This window comes from Podarcis muralis, chromosome 12, assembly GCF_964188315.1.
Source record: "Podarcis muralis chromosome 12, rPodMur119.hap1.1, whole genome shotgun sequence".
In the NCBI taxonomy this organism is placed as follows: Eukaryota; Metazoa; Chordata; class Lepidosauria; order Squamata; family Lacertidae; genus Podarcis; species Podarcis muralis.
In genome coordinates this window covers 1,244,049-1,266,702 of record NC_135666.1, presented here as the reverse complement: position 1 = coordinate 1,266,702, position 22,654 = coordinate 1,244,049, and the positions used below count along the sequence as shown (strand labels likewise).

General features: G+C 53.8%; 1 protein-coding gene across 3 annotated transcripts in view; it reads right to left on the bottom strand.

The window, feature by feature from the left end:
* The window catches only part of AGAP3 (ArfGAP with GTPase domain, ankyrin repeat and PH domain 3), a 99,788-nt gene that overhangs the window by 56,626 nt on the left and 20,508 nt on the right, over nt 1–22,654 (bottom strand). The window contains exon 1 of one of the 3 annotated variants that reach the window (XM_028750310.2): nt 11,879–13,175. The exons of the other annotated variants lie outside the window; for them this stretch is intronic. Coding sequence (XP_028606143.2) covers nt 11,879–12,716 — 838 coding nt within the window. The 5' untranslated portion in view covers nt 12,717–13,175. Of the gene's footprint in view, nt 1–11,878; nt 13,176–22,654 lie in introns of those variants that run through there. 3 annotated transcript variants of the gene reach the window in all.

Here is a 22,654-nt window from a genome sequence, read left to right as displayed (position 1 = left end):
AAAGACACCCCAGAAAAACAGAGGGGAAGGGGGGCTTGTCAGAACATCACATCTCTCAGGCTGGTCAGTGCTGGATTGCACACCCTGTAGATTTCTGCAAGTTATGCCCCTTTCCCCTTTCATAAAGGAGCCCAGAGAGGCAATAAAACACCACCTGATTCTTCTTCTTGGGCCAGCAGCTCATCTGAAACCCCCCACAGATGAGGAACCACTGCAGAAAAGGCCCTGTTCTCATGTTGCCACCCTGCGGACCTCTCAAGGAGGAGGCACACATAGAAGGGCCTTGGAAGGTGATCTCAGGGTCCAGGTAGGTTCAGATGGAATGGAAAGAGGTGGTCCTTGAGGTATTGCGATCCTGAGCCATTTAAGGCTTTATAGGTCAAAACCGGCACTTTGAACTGGGCCTGGAAACTAATTGGCAGCCAGTGCAGTTGGACCAGGATCGGTGTAATATGCTCAGACCGTCTTGCTCCGCTGAGCAACCTGGCCGCTGAATTCTGACCCAGCTGAAGTTTCCGAACCGTCTTCAGAGGCAGCCCTGTGTAGAACGCATTGCAGTAATCTAACCTTGAGGTTACCAGAGCATAGACAACAGTAGTTAGGCTATCCTTGTCCAGATAGGGGCATAGCTGGGCCACCAGCTGAAGATGATGGAAGGCGCTCTGGGCCACTGAGGCCACCTGAGCCTCAAGCGACAGCAAAGGATCCAGGAGGACCCCCAAGCTGTGCACCTGCTCCTTCAGGGGAAGCGTAACCCCATCAAGAGCAGGCGACCTCCCACCATCCAGTCTAGAGAACCACCCACTACCTGCCTAGTATTGCCTGCACTGACTCGCAGCTGCAGCTCTCCAGGGTTTCAGAAACTGGGACTGGACCTGGGAGCTTCTGCATGCAAGGTAGTGCTCTAATACGATGGACCTTCTCCCTGCCCTCAGCTCCTCCTTTCCTCCCATGGCTACCAGAAAGCTCTTTGGCCAGAGGCCATGGCAGTGCCACTCCCGACAGAGCCCAGAGGGCAAAAGAGGCCTTGGCTCAGCTCATGCCCTGCCCCATCCCAGAGATCTGCAGAGGCGCCAATGGAGGTACTGATGGAAAACAGAGAGACAGCAATTCTTTGGAAGAACCAAAAGCATCCCTGCCCAACCACTAAAAGCACCCCGTTCACCCCCCCCCCTGTCAAAGTGGTTGGCAAAGGGCAAATTGGCCCAAGCATCTTCCTGCATGCCCCTGGAGGGTGGGGGGAGCAGCTAGCCCTCGTTCAGTCTTGGGGGTCACAGCCAGGCTCACCTCCTAAAGGACACAGTGGAGTTGGAAAAGATTCAGAAAAGGGGAGCCAAAATTATCAAGGAGACAAAGAGCTCCTTATGAGGCGTAGGTGAATAATGATAAACATGGAACAGAGAAAGATGGAGAGAAGTTTCTTTTCCTCTCTCCCAACAGTGGGGACCTCCAAAGCCCTTCTTTATGCAGCGCTGAGTTCAACTATGGAACTCCCCAAAAATAGTTTTATTAAATGCGCCGATAATAGTGCTGGAGGTGCAAGATCATAGAATCATAGAATTGGAAGAGACCACAAGGGCCATCGAGTCCAACCCCCTGCCAAGCAGGAAACACCATCAGAGCACTCCTGACATATGGTTGTCAAGCCTCTGCTTAAAGACCTCCAAAGAACGAGACTCCACCACACTCCTTGGCAGCAAATTCCACTGTCGAACAGCTCTTACTGTCAGGAAGTTCTTCCGAATGTTTAGGTGGAATCTTCTTTCTTGTAGTTTGGATCCATTGCTGTTTAAGTGTTTTTTGTTATGCTTTAAATGAATAAAAATCATGCATGAAAAAAAAAAAGTTGCAGGATTTGTTGGTACAACCGTTAAAAGAAGTCATGAACAGGATTTCAAATATAGGAATTGGAAAGAGGCCTATATTACTTTGATCCCAGATGCGAACTTACTTTCACTTAAAAGTTATAGGCTTTTAATTTCCTTATTATATAATAAGCTATTTGCCAATATACTTGCCAACCAAATGAAAGGAGTTTTGGTAGAAATAATTCATCATGATCAGGCTGGTTTCCTACCAGGATGCCAGATGTAGGATAATACAAGAAATATAATTGATGACATAGACTATCTAGAGGTCAGGAATGAGAAACAAGCTGCTTTAATGTTTATAAATGCTGAAAAGGCCTTTGATAATATTTCATGGGCCTTTATGAAGATGACAATAAAAAAGACGAATTTTGGGAAACTATGGAACTCCCTCCCACAGGATGGCCACCAACTAAGAGATGCCCATAAGAGGCACCTGGTTGGCTGCTGAGAGACCAGGATGCTGACCAGATGGGCCACTGGCCTGATCCAGCAGACAGGCCAGTTTTTAATGTTTAATGTTTTTAATGGAACCTCCAGGTCCAGAGCCAGTCTATCTAGATTCCCATGTTCTGGGGGGAGGGGTTTTGGCCACTGTGAGAGCAGGGTGATGGACCAGAAGGGTCCTCTTGGGCCTGATCCAGCAGGGTTCTCGCCATGCGCTTAAGGCTGAGGGAGGCAAGCGCTGCCTGCCTCAGCTGGAGATCCCAGAGCAGCCAAAGGCAGCAGCAGCAGGCAGGAGGAGGAGGAGCAGCCCCTGGCTCTGGGCTTGCCAGAACAGCACCCAAACTGGTTGGGCGAGTCTGGCTGCTCCAGGTCTCTGCAGAGGCAGATGCCTCTCAGTGTCATGCCCCCCCCCAGAGGCAGGGAAGGAGGGGGGCACCACAGGCAGAAGGCAGGGGGAGGAATGGGGCCCCCCCTTTCAGGAAGCCTTGGGAGCCACACAGACAAGCAGCTCATCTCCATCTCTCTCCTCTCTAAGGAACCTGCCCCATGGAGGAGGCCTCTCAGGATGGGGGCAGGGGCGGGGGCTGCAGACTGGGTGGGGTCCCGCCCAACACGCCTGCCCGGGTCAAGGCACAGAGTTCAGCAAACGGGGAGGCCCTCCCACCCCCCACGGGATTCAGCTCAGCTCCAGCCGCGCCCCAGCCCTGCCCAGACAGGCTGAGCCAGTCTCCTGCACACAGCGCCCCCCGCAACTTCTGTCATCACCTCTTCCTCCGCAGCCTCTATGCAGAAACCCAAACCTGGCCACGGAATCATAGAACTGTCAAGTTGGAAGGGACCCCCGAGGGTCATCCAGCCCAACCCCCTGGAATGCAGGAATCTCAAGCCAAGCATCCATGCAATCTCTGCTTAAAAACCTCCAAGGAAGACCGTTCCAAAGCCAAACTGATCTTACCCTCACAGCTATTCCATAAGACCCAAACTGGGGGAGGCTGGGGTCCTATCTGAACCAGATGCCAAGCAGGCAGGCAAAAGGGTCTCCAACCCCCCGACACACCTTCAAAGCCCTGAATGACTCAGCCCCCCCCCCCCCATATCTGAAAGGCTGACTCCTTCCCTGCAGAGCCTCTTGGGGGCCGAGATCGGCAGAGGGGCTCCTCTTAGTCCTTCATCCAAAGAGGTTCGGGGTGGCAGTTAAAGGGAAGAGGGCCTTCTCTGTGGTGGCCCCTAAACTGTGGCTCTCTCTGCAGAGGCGGGTCTGGCACCTTCACTATTCAGCTTCTGGTAAAAGCAGAGGACACCCCAAGGGAAGCGTATGCTTTTAGGATCCGCCTTGTTTTTTGCAATTGAATATTGCATTTTAACGTTGCAACCCGCCATGGGACCTTGGGTGAAGGGTGGGCAACAAGTAAACAAACAAAGCTGCTCAGATTCATGACTCCTTCATGAGGGCCAGAAACTTGGGGGAGGATTTAGGGAAACTGAGTCAGAGCAGACTGACCTCCTCCTGGAGACACTGCACAGGCAACCCCAAGGACACACCTCAGTTACCTCAACACATTCTGACTTCCTTTTCCCACGCAGAAAAGAGCAACAATGCAATATTCAAATGCAAATACCTGGAAGATTCATATGCAGATCGGGGAGAACAGCCTCGCCACAAAACATGAACCAGAGCCAGTTATCCCAGAACTGGGGATGGCAGGATTAGAAGCCAAAGGCACCCCCCCCCCCGCACCCTACAATGTCCCCGTCCCCAGTGCCCTGCATCCCTGCATTGCAGGGGGTTGGACTAAATGACCACTGGGGTCCCTTCCAACTCTATGATTCAAGCTAGGCTCCCTCCTTTATTCCGACAGGCCTTCAGGAACTGGCTGCTTTTAAAGACAGGCCTGGTGCTCTGACATTTCTTGGGCTGTTGCTATTTGCATTTTTAATAGATTTGTTTTTTATATTGTTTAAATTTAATTCAGGCTTAATACTTTCCGGTGATTGTTTCCCCCCCCATGCTTTTAGTTTTTCTGTTTTATCTCTGTGCTGCATTTTTTATCCATAAGTATAGTTGGGACGCTGGTGGCGCTGGGGGTTAAACCACAGAACCTAGGGCTTGCCGATCAGAAGGTCGGCGGTTCGAATTCCCGCGACGGGGTGAGCTCCCGTTGCTGGGTCCCTGCTCCTGCCAACCTATCAGTTCAAAAGCACGTCAAAGTGCAAGTAGATAAATAGGTACCGCTCTGGCGGGAAGGTAAGCGGTGTTTCCGTGCGCTGCTCTGGTTCGCCAGAAGCGGCTTAGTCCTGCTGGCCACATGACCCGGAAGCTGTACGCCGGCTCCCTCGGCCAGTAAAGCGAGATGAGCGCCGCAACCCCAGAGTCGGCCACGACTGGATCTAACAGTCAGGGGTCCCTTTACCTTTATAATAATTCCTACCTCACAGGGTTGTGGTGAGGATGAAATGGGACGGGAGAAGGAGGAACTGTGTGTGCTGCCTTCAGTTCCTTGGGAGGAAAAGTAGATTATAACCTTCTAAATGAATGAATGAAAACGTTAGGGCCCTTTGAACAGTAACCAAGTACACATCCTTTCCCGCCCCCCAGGCAGAATCTCATAACTGCCTGTTGCATTGCAATTCTGCCCTGAGACTGAGATGGAAAGGGGTGCACTGACTTCAGTCCAACAAACCCAATTCCTTGTTGTTTCCCTGACCCGCAACTTGGCTCCTGTGCTGCTCATGCCTCACTCTAGATAACTGCAATGAACTCAAGGAATTAACTTCCTACGGGTAACAGCAAGAATATTACAGACAAAGGCTTGGAGGTTACACAGAAAACCCACAAGGGGCGGGGGGTGAAAGAGGGCGGAGGAGAAATATGGGAATCGGCTTTCATGGCAAAATGGACATTTTTGCCTCCACTGGTAAAAAATAATAATCAAAGAACGCAAAGCAGAGAAACATGTTCTCACAAGTGGTGACTATTAAGGTTTATTACAGCTCTGTGTGTTTCAAAACGGCGCTTGCTCCTCCAGGAATGACCCAGAGATCATCAGAACTGCAAAAGTCAGCTACTGCTATATCAGAGAAGCACTACGCAACAGCATTTAAAATATCTGTGATTGAAAACAGCTACCCATCATTTGAGACCATTGCATCAAACGGAACAATGAAAACTGTCAGGACTACACAGACGCCGGCTGCAAAAGCCACAACTGTGAGACTGCAGCGTCTCTGCAGCAACCCCAAAGCCTCTCTGGCCACTTCAGAGAGTCTCCCCACAATCCAAAATTGCTTTGAGAGGCTCATTTATAACGGCACCCCATTTGGGTCAAAGATTAATCCAACACGGTTTGCTTGCTTGTTTTGAAACGATGCCCTTGGGTGCTAGAGAGGTGTCAAGTTATGCGTGCTTTTTTCTGACATGGCCCCAACCATTTGTCCCATTCTGTTTGAAATCACGGCCTTCTGGCCTAAAGAGACACCTGGGGTGGGGCCCTCACCTTGCCATGCACCTGCCCTCACAGGTGGGAGAACATGCACCACTTTCCCCAGGCTGGGGGGGGGGGGAGGGAGACACACTGGGCACCTGCACTGCGGCCTCAAGATTTATTTTGCATCTGAATTCAGCCTTTTGGCTTACGCTGCTACACAAGACTGTGGAGGCTGAGCCTAGACGTCCTGACTAGTGGCCAGGGTTTGAAATCCGCCTGGCGCATTTTGCACCCGGCTACTGGCCACTTGCAACCAAGTGAAGATGCCCGTGAGCCAGGATGGGGCCTGACATCTCCGCCACCAGGGGATCCTTGGATCGGGACTGTTTTCACACACTAAGACCCCGTCCTGCAGAATTCTCTGTGATATTTTATCTGCACAATTGGAATGAACTTCTGTAACCAAAATGCCTTTTCTGGGCAGCCTGAGCAGCAGCAGCGAACGACACATTGTAGTGAATTACTGTATTGCTTGTCTTCATTCGCCCCACCAGCCCTGCTAATATATGTGAAGAATATTCCTACATTATGAATGGTCAGCATTAAGAAAAATACGCTTGAATAGGCTATATCTGCAGATGGTTCCTGGATCAAAGGACTTCTATAAGTTTTGAAAAATCTTAACCCCGTTTTTAAAAATCTTAACCCTCTGAACTAGCCAGATGTTTCACTGAGAATCAATCAGTCAGTCCGTCATTTGAAAAATAAAATTTTGGAGCAGTACGGCCTTGAAGGCTAACGAATTCATCATGGCACAACCAGCTTTCGTGGACGGCCATCAACCTGCATCAGGCGGCACAATCCTGACTTGCAGGTTCCCATTAAGGGGCCTGGGGGGGGGCTGCCAAAAGGGAGCTCCGAAGGCAAGGAAATGCAGGAAAGCCCAGACAGGGACAGTGGAACGGAGGGAGCCGCCTGGCGCAGAGTCAGGCTGTGAGTCCATCTATGCAGCGCAGGACGGACAACCCCAGCCCCCCCCCCAGGCTTCGTTCAGGGGGACCCGGGCATTTCTGCCAGGAACACTAGCAAAACCTGAATTCTGTGGAATTGCAGCGGCAATGCAATAAAATGTAGTATGTTTTAAAGAAAAGGAGGGATAAGAACGCAGTTAGAAATCACTTGGCATTGCAGTGGCTGCAACAAGCGTAATAGGCATTGGGTTGTCTGCCAGGACCCTCGGAAATCTTCAAGTGGGGGGGGGGCATTTGGCTCTCCAGGGTTTCAGGCAGGGGTTTGTGCCAGCCCTATGGCCCCCTCCCTCCTACCCACAGAGCGCAGGTGTTGCCTGACATCCCTGCCCCCACCCAAAACATACAAGCTCCCTCTTTGGCCTCCTGCCCAGCTCCTTGGCTTGGCTTGCCATCCCTGGCGATGATGACCTCACCTCACCCACCGGCTGGTGCCCAGGCACGTCCCTCTGACGTCTACCTGCCCTTCCTGTGCCAAATCTCCTTCCCACTTGGCCCCTCCTGCCTCCACCCAGCATCTTCCCACCAGAGGCTCCCTCCAGACATCTCAGGGAGGCCACTGGACCTCAGGGCTACGGAGCACGCAGAGGACCCCATCCTCAGTCCCCAGCAGAATCTCCCAGTAGGGCCAGGAGAGACCCTAGGGCCTGAAACCAGGGTTAGAAACTCAGGTATATCTGCGAGGCGGCAAATGGCTCCTGAAACCAGGCTGACAGTCGCCAAAATGGATTACCTAGTTGCCATTTGGGGGCCTGACAGCTCAAAAAGTTGTATTATTCAGTATGACATTTGGGTTCCTGAAATTTATTCTGCTTCTGCAGATAAAATATAACAGATAGAATTCTACAGGACGGGGTCTTAGCGTGTGAAAACAGTCCCGATCCAAGGATCCCCAGGTGGTGGAGATGTCAGGCCCAAAATCGAGTGGCACATGGCGAATTTCGAACACTGCTCTTGGGTGCTACCTTGGGGTGCTGGGATGGGGGCAGATAGAGCCTGGGGCCTCCTCTCTGGGGCCCTGACCCCAAGTGCCGTCCCTGACCCACTTCACCTCCCACCCCAATTCACTGGGCCTGTGCTTCGTCAGAGGCAACGCTGGATCAGAGCCTCTTGACCCCTCCCCGTAGGGTCCACCACGACTAGTCTGCCCTTTATTGTACGCAGATCTGGCCAGGTCCCTGGGAAACCTCAGAGGATCAAACTCCCCCCCCCCAACACTGAGAGCCAGGAAGTTCCCCCATGGCCAGCGACGGAAATATCCCAGGCGCATTTTGCACCTGTCGCGGGTCTGACTGTGGCCACATTGAGATCTCTGGGTGCCGGGTTGGTGAATGGGGGAAAGCCAAGAGAACTGAAATATTTTCCTGGAAGCTGGAATTAGTTTTACTCTGGGTTGTTTTATACAATGTTTTGTGTTGTGAACAGCTTTGAGATTAGTTCTTTAAAATATAAAGTGGCATAGAAACGGAATTACAGTCGTACCTTGGTTTTCGAACAGAATGCATTCCGGAAGTCCATCCGACTTCCAAAAATGTTTGACAACCAAGGCGCGGCTTCCGACGGGCTCCAGGAGCGTCCTGCAGCCAATTGGAAGCCGCAGAAGTGGCGCCGGACGTTCAGCTTCTGAGGCCAAGTTCGCAAACCAGAACACCTACTTCCGGGTTTGTGACGTTCAAGTTCCAAGTTGTTCGTGAACTAAGCTGTTTGAAAACCAACGAACAACTGAATAATAATAATATTGTGTTGGGAAAAGGCACCTAGACATTCCATGGTGGTGACCGTACCCAGGTTTAAGGTACCAGGTGGGAATTAGACTCTGCACCTGAGTTTCCAGCACTGCTCATGACTCTCTTCCTTCTGCGCCCCCCATCGCCCCCCCCCGAGAAGACCCTTCTGCTCCTCCTTCCCCCCAGCAGCTCCTCTGCTTTAGCTTCTGCCCCAGCCAAGGACCTCATGTCTTGAAGGATCCACTCGCAGCAAACCAGAGGGGAATGGGCAGCTGCCTTGTACAGAGTCAGAGCAGGGGCCCCTCCAGCTCCATACTGCCGGCACGGACTGGCAGCAGTGCTCAAGGATTTCAGGCAGAGAATCTCTCGCTCACTCCTGAATGGAGGGGCAGTGGAGACAGAGGCATAGCTGTCAACTTTCCCCCCTTTTTAAAGGGAAATTCCCTTATTCCGAATAGGATTCCTTGCAAGAAAAGGGAAAAGTTGACAGCTATGGACAGAGGTCTTCTGCTTGCCCAGGCAGATGAACTGCCCATCGAGCCATGGATTAGTAGCCAGGTGTTTGACATGGAAAACAAGAGTCTGCAGTCCAAACGAAGCGTCCTCTACCTGAAGCTGCCTGGGGGGGGGGTCGAGGGGCCTGTCCTGTCCCCCCACCTGGCCCACTGCTGGGGTCTCTAACTGCCCAGCTGTGCAGAAACCTGCAGCAGCTGCCTATGTGCCCAAGCTGCGGGGTGCAGGGCTGCGGCGGCTCAGAGGCCCAGAATCCTTTGTCCGCTGGCACCCACCTCTCTCCTCTAGGGCGTCAGCTGGGGGGGGGCAGCTGTGCACCAGGCGCTCTGCACATCTGGCCTTGAAGAGAGGAGGGAGAATGGCTCTTTCCAGAGGTTCTTGGTGCAATGATTCTGGGGGCCCCTGAGGTGGTGGGTGGTGGGGGGAGACTCCCACATCCACATTCCTGGCCATCCCTAAACATCCTCTGCATTCCTGCCCGCCCTTGGCTTCTGGTCCGGGGCTGGTCTGTGAGCAGCCAGAGGGAAAGGATTGCAGAGTTGGAAGGGACCCCCAAGGCCATCTAGCCCAACCCCCTGCAATGCAGGAATCAGGGTGGATATTTTTTTTTTTAAAAAATGGATTTTTAAAATTTAAATCGGATGTTTAAAATAAAATGCTTCTGGAGGAAAAATCTTTCTAAAGAGAGTTTTCTGTTTAAGTTACATGATAGTCTAAAGCAGGCATAGGCCAACTTGGCCCTCCAGATGTTTTGGGACTACAACTCCCACCATCCCTGACCACTGGTCCTGTTAGCTAGGGATGATGGGAGTTGTAGTCCCAAAACATCTGGAGGGCCGAGTTGGCCTATGCCTGGTCTAAAGGCTATTCATCAGGAAATAAGGATTTGTTTTAAGTTTTTCACTCAGTCTTTTATATATATATATAAATATTGTTTAACCACATCAGTTAACAAACATGGATACATAAGTTATAATGTTATTGTTTTAGTTAAATAAACTATTTAAATTGTTATTCAGGAAATGATTATTTTTCTCTTTCCAATAAAAAACAGAAACGTTGCCCAAATATAAACAGTTAACTTATTAAACCTCATGATAATTCCATAATTATCTATGTATTTCTGATAGTATAACCAAATCAGTATTTTTTTATATAACTGTAATAACGACTCTGAAAATTTATTATTCCAAAAATGAAACCTTCATCTGGTTGCAAATATTAAGATTATACCAGAAAGAATGAGTCTTTCTGTTAAAAAAAGAGAGAGAGATTTAAATCAAGTCCTACTGACTAGTCATTTAAATCATGATTTAAATCGATTTGATTTCCATCAAATCCACCCTGGCAGGAATCACAGATGAAGCATCCCTGACAAGCGACCCTCCAAACTCTGCTAAAAAGCATCCAGGCTGGGGTTGGGTGAGAAGAGAACATTTTTAAAGGGAGCCCCCTCCCACTGCAAACCATGCCACTTCCATGCCCCTCCCTTGCCAGCTTCCAGACAGACTCCAGCTAAGCTCCCCCCCCCCCCCCCGCAAGAGAGTTTGGCTGTCCAGCCTCCCTCCAGAACTGCATTGGCACCAAGGGCAAAAGTCCTCCTGGCACAGCCTCAAAATCTCTCCCCAGACCAGCCAAGGGATGCTCCTTGGCCACAGTGGGACTTCGACCAACGTCTCTCGTGGGGTCTGCAGGTTGCCACTGGGTCTAACCCCCCCCCCCAGAAAAAGGGGTGGACTCCTGCCAGCTGCCCTCCAGCAAGCCCAGTCTCAGTTAACAACCTAGCAATACTAGTGGCCTTCTCCGCAAGGTTGCTGGGAAGACAACCAGTCAAAACTGCAATCATAACAATGATTTCAGCATACTGTACGTGGGGCTAAAAAGTTACAAGCGAGAGTTTAGGCATAGACCACACAAGGGGGCAGGAAGAAAACACACAGGAAGGAGCTGCCTTCAAACACTCTATACTCAGCATTGCCAACCCAGACTGGCAGCACCGGTGGCGTTCCCAGTCCTGTGTGCAGCTGCCGGCGGGGACTGAGGCAGGAACGTTCTGCATGCGGAGTGGGTGTTCTGTCGCTGAGCTACGCTGCCCCAGAGCCAGTGGTGGAGCAGCAGTTAGGGTCATAGAATCACATAGAATCAGAAGGGACCCCGAGGGTCATCCAGTCCACCCCCCTGCAATGCAGGGATCTCAGCTCAAGCATCCATGACAGGTGTCCAGCCAAGCTCTGCTTAAAAACCTCCAAGGAAGGAGAAGAGGACCCTTGTCTAAAGGCTCTTAACTGTCAGAAAGTTCCTCCTGTTCTCACAGTGGCCAACCAGAGGCCTCAAATGGAAATCAGGGATCAGGATTCGAACTCAAGAGCAATGCTGTCCCCTCCAGGGGTTTCCAGCAACTGGGATTCAGGTGCATCGCTGCCGCTGACTGTGGAGGCAGAACAGAGCCATCCTGGCTGGTAGCTATTAAAAGCCGTCTCCTCTATGAATTCTTTTACAGCCATCCCTATCTTGTGGCAGGGAGTTCCACAGTTTAACTTTATTAAACTGGCCAGCCAACCTCTGCTTCAATAGTCAGATGGGAGAGACCACCTGGGAGAGACCACGGTTCAAATCCACCAGCTCAGCCATGAAGTGGCCAGTCACTCCCTCAGCGCCCAGCCTACCTGGCAGGCCTGTTGATGGGGGGGGGGGATACGCAGGCCACCCCCAGCTGCATGGAGAAACGAGTGGAATACATATGCAACAAAGAAATCAGTTAAACCTAATACCTTCCACCTCCCCAGACCCCCCCCCCCAAGAAGATCACAGCCTTGGTGCTGCGTCAGGGGTGTCCCCGCACCCCCCCCCCGGCTTTTCTCCGTCCTTACCGGGCGCCCTCCCGCTGCTGCGGCGACTCCCCACCGAGACGAGGACGGGCTCGGCCCCCGGGAGACTCCAGAGGGCGCTGGCGGGGCTGGCGCGGGGGTCGAGGGGGCTGAAGGAGCGGCCCGCGCAGCGCTCTCGGCGCCGGAGGCGGCCCGCCAGCAGCTTCCAGAGGCTGCCTGCTCCTCCTCCTCCTCCGCCGCCGTCGGGGCGCGCCCGGTCCCCGCGGGGCTGCGCGGCGTCGGGGTAGAGCAGGTCCCGCTTGCTGGGGAAGGTGTGCAGGGAGCTGGCGTCGCCCTCGCTGCGGGTGCGGATGCGCGCGGGGCGCAGCAGGCCGGAGCCCGAGCGGTGCAGCTCGTGGCCGCGGCGCAGGCGGAAGCTGAAGCTCTTGCGCAGCGAGCTGAGACCCTTGCGCGCCCCGTCGGCGCGGGCGCCGAACAGGTTCCAGCGCCGGCTGCCCCACAGCGAGCCGCCGCGCAGGAACCCCCCGGGCTCCGTCGGGGGCGCCTCGGCCGGCGGGAAGGCGGCGCTGGCCGGGCGCGGGGGCGCGCCTTCGTCGTCGTGCCGTCGGGGCGAGCGGAGGCGCAGGAAGTCCAGGAAGCCGCTGCGCGCTCGCGTCGGGGGCCGGGCGGCTCCGAGGGGACCCACGCCCAGCCCGTTGCCCACCGAGCAGAGGCTCTTGGGGCGCAGGCGCTGGCGCTCGGCCGCCTTGAGGGCCGCCTGGACGGCGGGCACGCCTTGCAGGTCCAGCGACTCGCACACGCTGACGGCGCGGCGCGGGCAGGCGCGGGGAGTCCCCGGCGGGCGGCCCGCTTCACTCCAGCGCCAGCCCTCGGCAGCCATCCTCGACGGCGCGCCCTGGCCGGCTGCTGCCGCTGCTGGGCATCCCCGCGGGGCTCACAGCCGGGCCCGGGCGGCCCCGCGCCCCATGCCGCCGCCGCCGCGCTGGCCTGGCCCCGTCGCTGGCAGAGCCTCCTCTGGCTCGCGCATCGCAGCCCGCGCCAGGCAGCGACGTGCCCGGGCCTGGCCCCGACAGCGCCTCGCAAACTCTGGCGCGGATCCCGCCCTGCCCGGAGCGGAGGCCCGACGGCGCGCAGCTGGGAAGGCGGCCTCGCCCAAGACGGAGCGGGCCGGCAGCGGCGCGGCTCCCACGGCGGGGTAGCCGAGGAAGAGGGCGAGCCGTCGGGCCACCCAGCCCCGGGGCGAGGAGCTGCGCGGTGGGGCCGGCGGAAAGGCAAACCCGGGCTCGGCCCTCTGGGAGGCTGCGGGCCAGATCCACTCCAGAAAGGCTCGCTGTGGGGCCAGTTCTGGAGACTCCAAACCCGCCCCCCGAGCTCGGCCTCTGCCAGGAGGGACGGGCACCCATTAGCCCCCACCCCCAAACCCAGCCCCAGACCTTCCGAACCCCCGAACCGTTTCTTTCCTAATGCAACAGCACCCTCTGCTGGACCGTCGAGGCCCTGCCCGGAGCCCGGCCAGCTCTGCGCAAAGATAAGGCCCCTCCAGGTCAAGGAAAGGTTAATCCACGCAGCCCAGAGGCCTTTCCTCTGGCGAGGGGCTCTCAGTCACCTGGGACTGCACACAAAAGAGCCTCCTGCTCTGGAGGGTAGGACTCGAACCCATGGCTTCAGGTTACAAGAATTGAGATTCAGACTAAACATCAGGAAGACCTTTCTGACAATAAGAGACAATGTTGGGCAGTGGAACAGTCTCCCTTGGGAGGTTGTGGCCTCTCCTTCCTTGGAGGTTTTTAAGCAGAGCTCAGGTGGCCACCTGTCATGGATGCTTGAGCAGAGATTCCTGCCTTGCAGGGGGTTGGACTAGATGACCCGTGGGGTCCCTTCCAAGTCTACAATTCTGTGATTCTATGAAAGCAGGGAGCTCTGCCACTAAGCGTCGCTTCTGCCAACAGCCAGTGCATGGAAGCTTCTGGGTGGAAGAGGTGAAGGAGGATGGACAGCTGTCTCTGCCTCCGCTGAGGAGCAACATCTTTGGCTCAGGTGCATTTGTCTGGGGCAGCTTCCACCAGAAGAACCCTCTGCACACGAGTAATGCCATAGCCGTTACAGGGACCACATCATCTTTTTGCGTGATCTTGGCACCTACACTCTGGAACTCCCTGCCTATTGATACCAAGCAGGTGCCTTTATTGCCATCTTTCTGGCACCTGCTAAAAACATTTGTATTTGGATAAACCTTCCAGTTGCTTAGGAAGCTAATGTGAGCTTTACTGGGGGGTTTGTCTGTTGTTATTTTAACTCTTTGAAAGTTTTAAATTTTTCCTATTTTATTTATGGAGATTGGGGTTGATTTGTTTTTCCCAGCAACTGGTGTATAAAATTTAGGAAATAAAATATTCCCCAGGCAGAAGCTCACAGCCTCCCATTATATTGACAGCCGCAGATCTGCCTGCCAGGCTGCCTTGGCACACGCTGGGCATTGGTGGCCAATCCAAGGTTTTCAGGAGGTGGCACACGCCATTTCCTACCCACTGGAAGCAGCCACGTAGAGCTGGCTTGTTGGATCCGCGGCCAACGTCCACATAGAGCGGCGCAAGTTCCTCCCCTCGGACTTTGCCGCTTGCTCAAGGGGGCTCTTCATGTGTGAAAGTCCAGTCTGCCTTTGGCCAGTAGAGGCGGCCTCTGAAGGGGCACGGAGGCACAGCGACCCATCCAGGTTCAGGAAAAGTGGGTCACTCCTGGAGCCCCTTCACAGAGACTCAGCCCACCGGCGTGACTCCGATTCTCAAGCCTTTATTGGCATACGTATAGTGGTACCTCGGGTTATGAACTTAATTCATTCTGGAGGTCTGTTCTTAACCTGAAACTGTTCTTAACCTGAAGCACCACTTTAGCTAATGGGGCCTCCTGCTGCCGCCGGCACCACTGCTGCGCAATTTCTGTACTCATCCTGAAGCAAAGTTCTTAACCCGAGGTCCTATTTCTGGGTTAGCAAAGTCTGTAACCTGAAGCGTCTCTAACCTGAAGCATCTGTAACCTGAAGCGTCTGTAACCTGAGGTACCATTGTACAAGATTCCAGGAAGGTTCAATACAAAACATCCCATAAAAATACCTTGCATCAGACACTCAAGTTAGTGCCATCTAGCATTCACAAACCTCACTGCAGGTTGCAGAAACTTGGCTACTATCTCCATCCTGAGTAAACATAAGGAAGGCCACCTTGCATTTGTCCGAATTCCACTCCCTAATAGCAACCAACTGACGAATAAACATAGATCGAACTGTCAGATACCAGGGTCAGTGCAAAAGAACATGCAAGACTGATTCCATTTGTCTCTGTCCAAGAGACGCACATTCTTCCTGCCAGTGCTGTTTTCTGGAATCTCACCTGCAGCGCTATGGAGTGCAAGCCATTCAGTCTCGCCAGCATCTTGGCCCTGCGTCCATTTGGGTTGGTCCAAGGGGAGAGAAAAATCGGCCCGGCCTTCTCTCACAATCCCCAGACTTGTCCAGGTGTTCTTCAAAATGGATTGAAGGATAATAAAACCTGTTTGGGGGCAGCAAAGTCCACAGAGCAGCTTTGCAGCCACAGGGGCCTTGCAAGATCTCTTAAGAAGCGGAGGAATCTGCCCTCATTGCTCTGCTCCAAATCTTGCTCCTGGCTGTCTCCCCATAGAAAGCCCCCCAACACAGAGGCCCTGCTGTCTGCACCAGCCTGCAGTGGGGTAGCTCAGTCAGCAGAGCCTGAGACTCTTCATCTCCTTATCTCTCTCGCCCTGATCTGGCCACTGTGATCCACACGATGGTCAACTCCAGACTGGATTATTGTAACTCGCTCTACGTGGGGCTGCCCTTGAGACTGACCCAGAAACTCCAGCGGGTGCAGAATGCCATGGCGAGACTCCTTATGGGGTCTTCGCTGCGAGATCACATTCATCCTGTACTATACCAGCTGCATTGGCTCCCGGTGGAGTACAGGATCAGGTTTAAGGTGCTGGTTTTAACCTTTAAAGCCCTATACGGCCTAGGCCCCTCGTACCTACGGGACCGCCTCTCCTGGTATGCCCCACAGAGGATCTTACAGTCTTCAAACAAAAACATCTTGAAGGTCCCAGGCCACAGAGAAGTTAGGCTGGCCTCAACCAGAGCCAGGGCTTTTTCAGCTGTGGCTCCAATCTGGTGGAACGCTCTGTCCCAAGAGACTAGGGCTCTGCGGGATTTGACATCTTTCCGCAGGGCCTGCAAGACAGAGCTGTTCCACCAGGCCTTTGGTCAAGGCACAGCCTGACCCCCTCCTTCGGCAATCCTCACAGAATTCTAGCAAAATGGTTGCCATTAATTTGATTCTGAATTGATTTTAGAATGTATTTCAATTAATTGATTGTGATTTTATGTAAACTGTGTTATTTTTACTGTTGTTAGCCGCTCTGAGCCCGGCTTCGGCTGGGGAGGGCGGGATATAAATAAAAATGTATTATTATTATTTATTATTGTATCAGGGTCACAGGTTCGAGGCCCACGCTGGGCAAAAGATTCCTGCATTGCAGGGGCTGGACCAGCCGACCCCCGTGGTCTCTCCCAACCTGTACAATTCTATGATGGCCACTGGAGGGCAGCCGAGGCCACTTGGCGGACGGATCTGAGCTTTCCTTTGCCTTCTGGTTTCTGTGCCAGAGTTCAGCAGAGATCTCTGGGGCCCCAATCCGCCTCCCCCCTTGCAACAAAGCCTGCCTCATCAAGGGCATCAATCACCTGCGTGTGACACAGAAGTCAGGGCCGCCACACAGCCAGTTTCTTAGCTGGGAGGTGCCACACAGGAGTCCCTCTCAGAAAACCATCCCTGCTCAGAGGCAACTGCTGGCCCTTCAGCTCTGCCCTCCTGGGGGGAAGGGAGTGAGAAGGGTCCCCTGAAGCCCCTGGGACCATGGGGCAAGAGCTGCCTCAAGGAGCCCCCTTGACTCACTCAGCTGACCAGAGACCCCCCTCCTCCTTGGAAAGGCTTCTGAGTCACGGGGGGCCGCATCTTGTGGCAGAGAGTCCCACAAGCTGCAGACCCCGGCTGCTGTCTTCTGCAGCCTCCCCTGCTGCCACTGTGCAAAGCCCCATCAAGGCCTTTCAATGTCGGCACCTGGATGGCGCATTTATTTGTAAAAAGACTTGTAGGCCTCTGTGTCATGGAGAAATGATCAAAGCAGTTTGCAGCAGTAAAGCCAGACAAAAAAAGTTAGCAAGAAGGCATCAGTTCACCAGGGATTAACCCTGAGATTAAGAGTCTTCTGCTCTACCAGCCGAGCTACCTCTGTCTCCCTCACTCTCCCACTTGCTTTGGGGGCATCCTGGGGGGGGGGGTGTCCTCCCCATGTCCTGACTGAGGAGACGCTTTGAGAGGGGGAAGAGGAGCAAGAGGGGTTTCTCTTAGGGGTCCAGGGAAGGAGACTAAGAGAAAGGCAAATTGGGAGTTGTAGAATCACAGAATAGAATCACAGAATTGCCAAATAATAGATGCTTTTGAATTCTGGTGCTGGAGGAGACTCTTGAGAGTCCCATGGACTGCAAGAAGATGACATCTCTCCATTCTGAAGGAAATCAGCCCTGAGTGCTCACTGGAAGGACAGATCGTGAAGCTGAGGCTCCAAGACTTTGGCCACCTCATGAGAAGAGAAGACTCCCTGGGAAAGACCCTGATGTTGGGAAAGATGAAGGGTGCAAGGAGAAGGGGACGACAGAGGACGAGATGGTGGGATAGTGTTCGCGAAGTTACCAGCATAAGGGAGGCAGTGGAAGACAGGAGTGCCAGGCGTGCTCTGGTCCAGGGGGTCACGAAGAGGCGGACACGACTAAACGACTTAACAGCAACAACAGAATCACAGAATGGTGCATGGGGAGGGACCCCGAGGGTCATCCAGCCCAACCCCTGCAAGGCAGGACTCCCAACTAGAGTACCCATGACAGGCGGCCCCTCCACCCCTGCTTCAAAGCCTCTGGTGAAGGTCTTTCGCGTGGGATGCACGTTCTACTCAAGAGTAGACCCATTGGGTGCTCTCAACTGCTGGCCCCCGGCTGATAGTAGCAACGGGACTGAGATGGGTCCCTTCATTTCAGCGGGTCGCCTCTGAGCAAAACCGACTCGGCGCCGGGAAGCATGTGTGTGTGTGGGGGGGGGAGAGATCTGAGGACAGGGGGCCCAAGACCCTCCCTCCATCACAGGCAAGGCGAGGGCGAGGGTGCCCCCCCCCCGTGCCTGGCTGCTGGCGCCTGGAGAAACGTCCGGGGGATTTGGGGAGGGGGGAGAGTGACGCCCGCCTGTCCGGACGTCAGTCGTGGATCCGGAGGGGCTGCGCAGTTGGGCTCGCGCGTCATTCGGGGACGGGGGGGGGGGGGACAGGAAGGAGCTCCGCCCCCGCACGCCCCTCCCCCTTCCAAGCCGCTCCGTCCGCCTCCCCCCCCCCCGCTGCATCTCTCCCCCCAAACCCATCTCTCCCTCCTCGCAATGCAGAAAACCCGCCTGCGGAAGAACAGCCCTGCAAGCTCTGCTTATAGTGAACGGATCCCGGCGCCGCCGCCGAGTGAGGAGGGGTCCCCAGAGGGCATCTAGCCAGGAATCGCAGCTCAGAACCTCCTCCTCCTGGTCTGCCCTTCTGCCAGCTGCAATGGGGTCCTTCTGCTGTGCACCCAAGGGTGGGTCGGGCACCCATCCAGACATCACCCATCACCCTTCTGGTCACTGCTGAAGCCCTCACTTATCCCCCCCCCCCGCCTCTGCTCCAGCCCTTCATTAATTGCACTCCTCCTGCAAGTGACTTCACAATGCCACCCCACCCACGTCACCAGATTATTATTATTATTATTATTATTATTATTATTATTATTATTATTATTCCTCTGCCTTTTTCTCTGACAGGTACTCAAGGCAGCTTACAGATAAAATATGAACAGCTAAAGACATGGGGGGATGAATAAAAACAAATAAACATTGCTAGAATTAAAACTATCTGTATAATAAGAATAGCAGGGCACCAGCCCTGTCCCCCTCCCCTCCCTTCAGGAAAAAGAAAAAGTGATGAAATATGGAAATATCGTGAGAGGCAGGACTGAGGCTTGGGAGTTGCTTTGACGTTCCGGCTGTGGGAAGTCGCAAAATTAGAATTAAATTCAGAATACAATTGGATTTGTTTTTATTTTAGTTTTTTTATTTTTACTGGATTATGATTTGATATGCTAGTTGGATGTTTTTATTGGAAAATTAATAAACGCTCTAACAAAAGAAAAAGAAAAAGTGGCCTACTTTGCAGGGCTGGCGTAAGCGGCCCTCTCTCAGCCACCTGCAAGATGGGCCAGCGCATCTGCATTGGCATCAACGGTGCATTTTAAACGTTTACAGACTTTGAAGACGTTTTTGTTTTGGGGTATGAAGTAGGAGGCGGGTCTGCGCCAAAATGCTGGATCCCAGAGTGGAATCTCTGCAAGGCAGGAAGCAGAAAGAGCAGCAGAGAAGGCTTGAGGTCCAATGTGTGTCTTGCTCTGGCTTTCTCCGTGTCTATTGGCTGGATCCCTCTTCCCAGATGCCAGTCATTGCTATGACTCCTCTCACTGGCTGGAAATGCCAGAGAGGCGGGAGTAGCTGAGTTTCCCTGCAGAACCAAGAGGGATAAAGGGGGTTGTGGGCTCAGGAAGGAAGAAAGAGCCACATTCCATGCGCAGACCCACGTGGTGAGGAGGAAAAGCTTGCGGAGAACACTTTGCAACGACAGCCTGGCATTTGTTGCCAGTTAATGACAGGGATAGGTGTAAATCTGCCCATCTGAGTTTGCGGGTCCAGCGCATGCCATCGCGTGATGCCTTCACTTCCGAGCGGCCGGTCACACACGTGTGAATTTCTGCAGACATGCGCCCAAACATGCGCGCTCTGGCATGCAAGGCCGTTGCCGGGAGTCCAGCCTCCTCCCTGGCCTGATCTGGCAACCGACATGTGATTATTGATTATCAAGAAGCTCCTTTCTCCGAGCTCTTATGCACGGGGTGCAGATGTGGAAATAAAGGGCTTTCGAGCGTTTATTCCACCGTTTCAGACAGAAGTCTTAAATCTCACAGAGGTGCCTGGAAAAGAGGAAACAGGTGGCCCACAAAGAGGCCCCCCCATTTGCCTGGTAGAGTATCCAATGCGTCACTGGCAATGCATTAGAACAGATCAGGAAAAGACCTTCTTCACGCAGGGCAGAGTCAGACAGTGGAACTCCCTGCCACTGGAAGAAGCAATGGCTTCAACCAACCTGGTTGGCTTTAGAAGAGGATTATACAAATTCCTAGGGGAGGAGAGGGCTAGGGGTGGCAACTGACCACAAGGGCTCTGCTCTGCCTCCACAGAGTCCGCCATGCTTCTGAATCCCAGAACTTAGACGCCACAGGAGCGGAGAAAGAGGTTCTTGCACTCACATCCTGCTCCAGGCCAGGAGAGGAGTTCATATCTGTCTCCTAAAGGCAACTTCTGAAAAAATCCTGCTTGCAACTTCCCCGTAATGGGCGTCTGGTCGGCGACTGTAAGAACTAGAGGGTGTTGGACTAGACGAGTCCTTGGCCTCATCCAGTAGGCTCTTCTTACAGAATCAGAGTTGGAAGGGTCCCTGAGGGTCATCTAGCCCAACCCCCTGCAATACAGCAATCTTTTTGCTCAACTTGGGATTCAAACCCATGACCCTGAGATTGAGAGTCTCTATGGATGGAGCTATCTGCTATGTCTTAAAAAGTATCTTAAAAAGCAGAGACATCACCTTGCCGACAAAGGTCCATATAGTTAAAGCCATGGTTTTCCCAGTAGTGATGTATGGAAGTGAGAGCTGGACCATAAAGAAGGCTCATCGCCGAAGAATAGATGCTTTTGAATTCTGGTGCTGGAGGAGACTCTTGAGAGTCCCATGGACTGCAAGAAGATCAAACCTCTCCATTCTGAAGGAAATCAGCCCTGAGTGCTCACTGGAAGGACTGATCCTGAAGCTGAGGCTCCAAGACTTTGGCCACCTCAGGAGAAGAGAAGACTCCCTGGAAAAGACCCTGATGTTGGGGGAGATGGAGGGCACAAGGAGAGGGGACGACAGAGGACGAGATGGCTGGGCAGTGTTCTCGAAGCTACCAGCATGAGTCTGACCAAACTGCGGGAGGCAGTGGAAGACAGGAGTGCCCTGTGTGCTCTGGTCCAGGGGGTCACAAAGAGGCAGGCACGACTAAACAACAACACCTGCTATGTTCTTATGAAAACCACAGGACGGGAGAAGACTTGTACCCATTTGGGGGTTTCCCTTGGGGCAACTGGCTGGCCGTTGTGGGAACAGGGGGCTGGGCTGGGTGGGCCCGATCCAGCAAGCACTTATGAAGGTCTACATAATTGCGTGGCCACAAGCTCCTCTCTCAGCCTCCTCGATGGGGATGGTGGCAATGTGACAACTCTCAGCCTTGAACCAGAGAGGCTGCTCCAGACAGCCCAGACCCTTGTTCCCGGGGCTGTCGAGATGCGGTGCAAGGCCTTTCCAGAATGGGAGGGCTCTCTGTTTCCCAGGAGCAAGCAAGCAAGCAGAGGGGGGGGGTCGTTGAACAGGGCTGGCATAAGAGACAAAAGGGGCTGGGATACGTGGGCGAGTCTGTGACCTATTTGAGGCTTCCCCCCTCCTCCCCGCTTGCAGAGACTGCTCAGACACCTGACTCAGCCTGCAAAAGTGTGCTGGGGGCGTTATTTGTAAATATCTCCCCCCCCCCTTTTGCTTGGGCTGCTGAGTCACCTCATCTGGGTCACCCGGCTCAGCCAGCTGTGGCTTCTCAGTGGGGCCCAAGCCCACAGCTGAGCCATCAAGTCAGGACCCCGTTTGATGGGTGGGCAAAGAGAGGAGGACTCTGTGAGGAAGGCTGGGGAGGAGTCCAGGGAGGGGGGGGGTTCACCTGGAGATCCAAGCACGGGGGGGGGGGGCAGATGGGGGGGAAAGGCTTGCGGAGCACTTGGCACCCAGGTTCACTTTCCTCCCTGTAGGCAGATGGAATGATGTTTGCAGAGGCGGCAAAGGGGCTGGAGGGGAAGGGGAGATGCAGAGCCAGAAGAGGCAGGTGGGGGAGGAGAGTGACCCCCCCTCCGGAAAAGCAGGAATTCCAGGAGGCAGTCTGTGCATGAGAGGCTAGGCGCTTCCCCTGGAGTGGAAGCCAGGGCCCAGCACACCATTCGCCACACGACAGCCTATAGACGGAGGGGCACATGCAGTGGTGGTCAGAGGGTCCCCGAGGCTGAGAGGGACCTAAAGTGCACAGAGGCAACATGTCCTCTGGGGACCTGCCTGGCCTTAGAATAACAGCAACAACAACAATTATTATTATTATTATTAATACACCGCCCATCTGGCTGAGTTTCCCCAGCCACTCTGGGCGCCTCCCAATCGAGTGTTAAAAACAATACAGCATTAAATAGTAAAAACTTCCCTAAACAGGGCTGCCTTCAGATGTCTTCTAAATGTCATTTAGTTGTTTATTCCCTTGACATCTGATGGGAGGGCGTTCCACAGGGTGGGCGCCACCACTGAGAAGGCCCTCTGCCTGGTTCCCCGTAACCTCACTTCTCACAGGGAGGGAACTGCCAGAAGGCCCTTGGAGCTGGACCTCAGTGTCCGGGCAGAACGATGGGGGTGGAGATGCTCCTTCAGGACCAAGGCAAAGAATTGTAAAGTTTGGAGGGCCCCTGTGGGTCATCTAGTCCAACCCCCTGCTATAGCAGGAATCACAACTCCAGAGACCCTGGCGGGTGGCCCCCCGGCCTCTGCTTAATAACCTCCAAGGAAGGAGAGTCC